This window comes from Neomonachus schauinslandi, chromosome 1 (genome assembly GCF_002201575.2).
Source record: "Neomonachus schauinslandi chromosome 1, ASM220157v2, whole genome shotgun sequence".
NCBI classification, from domain to species: domain Eukaryota; kingdom Metazoa; phylum Chordata; class Mammalia; order Carnivora; family Phocidae; genus Neomonachus; species Neomonachus schauinslandi.
This window is the reverse complement of record NC_058403.1, coordinates 122,437,345-122,445,336: the sequence shown is the minus strand read 5'-3', so window position 1 is coordinate 122,445,336 and position 7,992 is coordinate 122,437,345. Positions and strand designations below refer to the sequence as shown.

The window sequence follows — 7,992 nt, the reverse complement described above, 5'->3', positions numbered from 1 at the left end:
CTTAAAATATTAAATTTTGACTTTGTCTCTTCCACAGTTTGTGAGCTCTATGAGTGCAGGGACCATGCCTGTTTTATCTTCATATTTATAGAGCCTAGCGTGGTGCTGGGCTTATGGTACCTCAATTAATATTTATTGAAATGAACATACATTGACTTACACGTGCAAAAATGTAAGAACTAGTTAGGATTTCAGGTTCTGTTTAAGAACTGTATTCATGAAACCTGAAATTAAATGAAAACTAGAGAGACTGAAGAAGATTTTTATGTATCTCTTCAGTATAAGACTATTTTTGAATCAGTGGGGCACAATATAATATTAATAGTGCTTAGAAATACCTGGAATATATCTGTCATAGACTAATCCATTGACAGAAAAGAACAGAAATTGCACAGTGCAAATAATAGTTTAAAGTATGCAGTTGGACTAGGATTAAATATACTAATGTATGCCTAACAGGATGTAGAATAAAACTTTTCTCTTACTTTGGAATAAGCATCCATGATTCTAAAATGAAGGGTAAAATGTACCCCTTTCCTTTCCTTTCTCCTTTCCCCTTCCTTTCCCTTCCCTTTCCTTTCCTTCCTGCCCTCCTTCCTTCCCCCCTTCCTCCTTCTTCCCTTCCCTTCCCTCCTTCCTTCCTTTCTTTTTTATTAAGTAGGCTCCACGCCCAGTGTGGAGCCCAACACAGGGCTTGAACTCATGACCCTGAGATGGAGACCCCAGTAGAGATCACTGAACTGACTGAGCCGCCCTGGTGCCCCAAAATGTTCCACTTTCTAAAGCGCATCAATTAGGGCCAGAAATAAGAGGCCTTTCACTTTAACTATCACTGAGATCACTATTCTTTCCCATTCCTTAAAATACTGGGAAGCACAGTGGGGTATTCTAGTTATCTACTGTAGGTAACAAATCATTCTAAAGCTGAGTAGCTTAAAACAACAATCATTTTATTATCTATCATAGTTTCTGTAGATCAGGAATTTGGGAAGGACTTGGCGGGGAGATTCTGACTCAGGGTCTCTTATATACTTGAAGTCAGATGGGTGGCTACAGTTGGAGCAGTTGGAGGGGGTTGGCCAGGAATTTCTCTCTTTATATAGTCTCAGGACTACATAAGGACTACCATGTGGTTTCTCTACATGGGCTAGTTTGAGCTTCCTCATACCTTGGTAACCTCAGAGCAGTCAGACTGCTTATCTGTTGGCTCAGAGCTCCAAGCAAAAGTATTGCAGCTAGGAAGGCATAGCTATATCACTTTTTATGACCTAGCCTCAGAAGTCACAATATGTCACTTCTGCCATACTCTGTTGGTTGAAACCGTCACAAAAGCCTACCTACTTTTAATGTGAGGGAATATAGACTCCACCTCTCTATTTAATAATGTTAAATTCACATTTAAAAAAATCCCAAACATGAAGTATGGGAGATACTAGACTTGTGGTTCTCTTTGGAAAAATACAGTCTGTTACAGCGATCATATTATCTGTTATGGGTCTTTGGTTTAAGAAAAATGTTACGCTTTTTCCTGATGGGAGAAAGGAGAGGCAAGTCCCCCCTTCTAGCTGTGAACATTACCAGATCATTATGTGCAATGATTGAGTGTGCCTTCTCATTCTCCATTTGGAAGTCTGTTTAGACAGCACATTTTAATTTGCCCTTTGCTTGCCTGAACAAAGAGAAATAAAATTGGAGAGAAGGGGGCAGCGGCAAATGGTCCGTACACTCACTGGAGTGGTAAGGATATGTGAGTTTCCTGGGACCAAGTGGATACTGTTGGTGCCTGCCCAAGAGAGCTGTCCAACAAGGAAGACGACCAAACAACAAAAATCTGTGGGCCATAAGCCCTATGGCAGGAGGTGCTCTCACATCAGGGATTTATGCACTAGGGGGGCCCTACAAAATTTACCCAAGATAGCCTGCATTTGGATACCTACAACCTAGAGAGTATCAGTGATCTATCAGAGTTAACAGAGAAACAAAGACAACAATGAAGGAGTGATTTCCAACATGTTATCAGAGTGAGGTCCAGAACCAGTAAGAAATTTATTACAAGGAATTGGCTAATATAATTGTGGGGGCTAGATAAGAGTCTGAAGTATTTAGGGCAGGCAGCCAGGAAGAGAAGATCAAGAGCATGTTGGAACCCCATAAGCAAAGGCTGAAGCTTCTTGCCCACAAGCAGTAAGGAGAAGATCATGAGCAGCCTGGAACTCCAAGGGCATCAACTGTTTGGAATCTCCAAGCTCAAGAAAGGCCTAAGCCCTCTTTTATTTTTATTTTTTTAAGATTTTATTTATTTATTTGACAGAGAGAGACACAGCAAGAGAGGGAACAGAAGCAGGGGGAGAGGGAGAGGGAGAAGCAGGCTTCCCGCTGAGCAGGGAGATCGATGCGGGGCTCTAACCCAGGACCCTGGGACCATGACCTGAGCTTAAAGACTGAGCCACCCTGGCGCCCCAGGCCTAAGCCCTCTTTCAAAGGGCTTACCCAATCAGGTCAGGCCCATACAGAATAGACTTTATTTTGATTAACCTAAAGCCAACTGATTAGGGACTTTTTTTTTTTTTTTTTTTTGAGAGAGGGGGGGCATGTGTGGGGGGGGGGGGGTGGGGGGGGGGGCAGAGGGAGCAGGAGAGGAATCTTAAGTAGGCTCCATGCCCAGTGTAGAGCTGGACGCTGGCTCAATCTCATGACCCTGAGATCATGACTTGAGCTGAAATCAAGAGTTGGAGGCTTAACCAACTGAGCCACACAGATGCCTCTGATTGAGGACTTTTATCACATCTGCAAAATGCCTCCACAGCAACACCTATATTAATGTTTGATTAAATAACTGGGGAATGTAGTTCAGCCCAGCCAAGTTTCTACATCAAAAAGCCATCACACAACAACAGCAAATATAAAACATGCATCTCTTTCTTTTTCCTTCTTCCCTGTGCCAATACACCAGGGGAGCTGGAGCCTAGAATAGAGAGATGGAGGAGGTGTTCCAGAGGCAGACTACATCGCCCTCCCGCAGACTCCAAAGGGAGGGAATGAGAGGAGTAAAATGGCAGACCACATCCTCTCCCTATCCATGACCCTGGAGCTACAAATCTGGCCTGCAATTGGAAATGGGAAAGCTTTGAATGGATATAAGACAAAATTTTAACAATGGACAGCACATCAGAAGTTATGGGTTCTAACAGAGATGTCAGCAAGACACTGACTAGCAAGGAAAGGAGATTTAACATAGTAAATTTGGGTACAATGACTAGAGACGAAACTCAGCACTGAGTTGAGACACCTAAATAACAAAATGATTAGAGGCGCCTGGGTAGCTCACTCGGTTAAGTGTCTGCCTTTGGCTCAGGTCATGATGCCGGGGTCCTGGGATCAAGCCCTGCATTGGGCTCCCTGATCAGCGGGGAGCCTGCTACTCCCTTTCCCTCCCGCTCCACCTGCTTGTGCTCTCTCGCTCTCCCTCTGTGAAATGGATAAATAAAATCTTTAAACAATTAAAAAAATGATTAGATTACAAAATTAGAACTACTGCAGATGTTAGACAAGGAAGAAAAAAAATAAATGGGGAAGCTTAAGGGAAGTTTTTTGTTTTGAATCTTTAAAACAAAATATATAACATAGATGGACTTTAAGGGAGAAAGATTGGGGCTAGTTAGGATGCTATTGCAATATTCTAAATAGGAATTAACAATAACCTGATCCAGAATTACAAAGGTAAAATGGAATTGGAGAAGGAAAAATCTGAGAAATATTTCAAAGACAAGAACAATAAGATTGATGACCAAATAGAAGTGTGACAGCAGAAAGGATAATTCAGAATATTCCTTGGTTTCTAACTTGGGGAACTGGAGAAATGGTGGTATTGCAAACATAAATTCAGTGAAGTATTGAGAAAATCACTTTAAGTTAGGGAAGGAAAATCTATTTGGGAGACCAAGACATTCAATTTGGGATTATTGAAGCTGAAGTCACAATTTGATACAAATTGGAATAAAAAAACATCAGACTAGCTTGATAGTAATATGTAGGAAGGACTGCAAGTGGGAGGTCCAGCTTAGGAAAATGAAGAATTTGGAGGCACAGGTGGTGTTTTTTAAAAATGATTTCTTCCACCTGAAGATAGTGTCATTTAGAAGAAAAAAGAGTAAAGAGGAATGAAACAGTTGGCTACCCAGATGGTGTCAAAGAACTAAATAGGATTTGATTTCTAGACCATGGTTTAAGATCCTGGAACTGGTGAGTTTTTGGCAAGGACAAGAAGTATGTCAAAAGGAAAAAAAAAAAAAAAAAAGGTTTACTCCTTTTTAAAAATTTTTTTTCAGAGGGGAGGGGAAGAATCAAAGAAGAAATTGTTCTTAGAAAAAAGAACAAACAGGAAAGAGAACTGAGTGAACAAATACAAGTCTTGGAGAAAGAATAACAACGTAGAAGATACCCAGTGTTTCAAGAAGGGTGAAAGGTGAAAGAAAGGAAGCTGAATTCTTGTTAACATTTACTGAGAGTTCATGATATGCCAGTACTGTGGCAAATTCTTTATATGCATTATCTCATTTAATCCTTACAACAAGCTTTTTTCCCACTTAACAAAATGTCGTGGACATTTGTGTCAATAAAGATCTGCATCGTCATTTTTAATGGATGTATAGCATAGTATTCCATTGTATGAAAGGTCATTGTGGTAAGCTACAGTGACCCTCCTACTCATTTTTTCTACACTTTTTTGTATGCTCTTTTTCTTAACAGATGAACATCTTGTTTTAGTTTGTAATTTCATTTTTTTGAACAATATTGTGATTCAAAAATAAAAATACAAAAATGTATATAGTATAAATGTTTTCTTCCACTCTTGTTCCCTGTTCCACCCTAACAATTATTAGTTTATTTTGTATCTTTCCATAATTCCTTTATGTTATATAAGCATATATAAAAATATATTATTTTTTCCTTTTTTTTAAACACATAAGTGATCATATCTTTAGGATAAAATCTTAGAAGTGATATTGCTAAATTAAAGGGTTTCAGTTTCAGTTAAAATCTTAAAATATATTGACCAATTGCTTATCAGAAAGGTAGTACACACCAACAATGCATGACTGTCACTAAATCCATTTTACTTATTTTCTTATTTTGATCTATTTATATATCTAAATATGTATGAGGAGTCCAGAATAAATGTTAAAAAGACTGTAATTTGTACTATAAAGCTAACTGTGATATTATACAGAAGTGATAATACAAAAAACTTTGGACTTACCTGTTTAAAATTTATAATATAGATAGAGGAACACAATGAAAAGGACAGGTTTTATCTAAGTTGTTATTTACTTTTCTGTGTTTTTCTTACTGGATGAGTGGGGAAACAGGTAGGAATGAAAAGATGAATGAAAAATTTCAGTTGTTTGTAGTGCAAAGATAAGTAACAGCTGAATGAGACAAAGAATAAGCAGAAGGAGAAGTAGGGGCAGGTGTCAGATGAGAGTGAAAAATGCAGGTTTTTTACAACCTCTACTTTCTATGATTAAATTGGTGCGTATGATTGTAATAGAAATCAAAACTAAATTTCAACTGAATATGTACATTTATCTCTTTTTTTTCTTAAATAGAATTGATTATCTGAAGAAATGGATACTTCTCCCTCCAAAAAATATCCAGTTAAAAAACGGGTGAAAATACATCCCAACACGGTGATGGTGAAATATACTTCCCATTATCCCCAGCCTGGGGATGATGGATATGAAGAAATCAATGAAGACTATGGAAATTTTATGGAGGAGAATCCAAAGAAAGGCCTGCTGAGTGAAATGAAAAGAAAAGGAAGAACTTTCTTTGGAACCATGGATACTCGACCTCCGCCAACAGAAGACCCAATGACCAATGATTTTGGACAATTCCAGAGCTTTGCAGAAAAAAATATTTTTCAATCCAGAAAAATGTGGATAGTGCTGTTTGGATCTGCTTTGGCTCATGGATGTGTAGCTCTTATCACTAGGCTGGTTTCTGATCGTTCTAAAGTTCCGTCTCTAGAGCTGATTTTTATCCGTTCTGTCTTGCAGGTCTTATCTGTGCTAGTTGTATGTTACTACCAAGAGGCCCCCTTTGGACCCAGTGGATACAGATTACGACTCTTCTTTTACGGCGTATGCAATGTCATTTCTATCACCTGTGCTTATACATCATTTTCAATAGTTCCTCCCAGCAATGGGACCACTATGTGGAGAGCCACAACCACAGTCTTCAGTGCCATTCTGGCTTTTTTACTTGTAGATGAGAAAATGGCTTATGTTGACATGGCTACAGTTGTTTGCAGCATCTTAGGTGTTTGTCTTGTCATGATCCCCAACATTGTTGATGAAGACAATTCTTTGTTAAATGCCTGGAAAGAAGCCTTTGGGTACACTATGACCGTGATGGCTGGACTGACCACTGCTCTTTCCATGATAGTATACAGATCTATTAAGGAGAAGATCAGCATGTGGACTGCACTGTTTACCTTTGGTTGGACTGGGACAATCTGGGGAATATCTACTATGTTTGTTCTTCAAGAACCCATCATCCCATTAGATGGAGAAACCTGGAGTTATCTCATTGCCATATGCGTCTGTTCCACTGCAGCGTTCTTAGGAGTTTATTATGCTTTGGACAAATTCCATCCAGCTTTGGTCAGCACAGTACAACACCTGGAGATTGTAGTAGCTATGGTCTTGCAGCTTCTAGTGTTACACATATTTCCTAGTGTCTATGATGTTTTTGGAGGGGTAATCATTATGATTAGTGTTTTTGTCCTTGCTGGTTATAAACTTTATTGGAGGAATTTAAGAAGGCAGGATTATCAGGAAATTTTAGACTCTCCCATTAAATGAATACTTGATTATTATCTTGTTAACATTTAGTTATTAATAGGTACACTGCCATTTTAATGTTTACCTATAAATGTCTTGTGTTGTATAACTGACAGAGTGGCATATAAAATTAATATATGCAGATGTAGAAAATTTATTCTAGTCTAATATGTTAAAAAACAAATATTAAATATGTGAAACACCATGAGCCCAGTGTCTCTACTGTTATTAACAAAAGGTAATTGTGGTAGGATAATGTTAACTTTCATCACTAAAAAACATAATACTTGAGGAAATGACCCCTTTCCAATGGAACTTCTGTGGCCTTAAAAAAATGTTCATGCACAATGTTCTACAAATGTTTAATAAAAATCTTTCAATATTCAAAAATCTTCATTGGTGAAAAGGACACAATAGGGTGAAATGCTTAATACCAAGCCCTGATTTGTCATCTATTTACATTAGAAACTAGAGGTGACTACGTTGGGTAAGGGAGCCTGAGTTGAGGCAAGAAAGAGGGAACAAAGGAAAACAGCTGTTTTTTCAATGACCATAGTGGTTGTCCTACTTTCAAACAGGAAATTGCTCTTCCCTTTGCTATGGCTACCTTAGGTAATGCATAGGAAATGGAAGTAGGGAGAAGATTGGATTCTAGACGGTCCATGCCATTTTGTGCCTGATGGTGGGAGACTTAATGTTGGGGCAGGATCTACTTACCCTCAGTTTTACAGATCTTTTCCAAAACTGCCCTTGTTTATGATTTTGTAGCAAATATATGTGTGAGCTGCAGTAAAGGTAATCCTTACCCCTGAAAAAAGACACTAACAGGAATCCCGGTATAGCAGAAAATTGATACAACATGGTAACTTGAAATTCTTTTCAAAAGGGCATAAAAGTCAGTAAAAGCATATCAGGTAGCATTAATCTGGGTCTAATTTGGGCAATTTTACTAATTTAGCACAACAAATGTTGATATGGTTATTAAGCTATTGTTATTGTTATTGAGTTATTTTAACTCCAAATTCACTCTTCTGTACTAACCTCTGTGATGCTATGGCTCAGACCTTGCAAATTATATTTTTCCTATACTGGCTGGTGTCTCACTAGGTTCCATCAATAAAGGTCATTAGAGGGAGACTAGAAGACA

The 7,992-nt window shown here is 38.4% G+C and overlaps 1 protein-coding gene across 1 annotated transcript; it reads left to right on the top strand.

Moving 5' to 3' along the window:
- Window positions 1–5,627: 5,627 nt before the first annotated feature.
- SLC35G2 (solute carrier family 35 member G2) lies at window positions 5,628–6,866 on the top strand. The gene has a single exon (XM_021678762.1). The coding sequence runs from the start codon at window positions 5,628–5,630 to the stop codon at window positions 6,864–6,866; it is 1,239 nt and encodes a 412-aa protein (XP_021534437.1).
- The last annotated feature ends 1,126 nt before the right edge of the window (window positions 6,867–7,992 follow it).

Excerpts from the sequence above, each read along its gene's own strand:
- SLC35G2 (XM_021678762.1), top strand. The coding sequence starts at position 5,628 with ATGGATACTTCTCCCTCCAAAAAATATCCAGTTAAAAAACGGGTGAAA.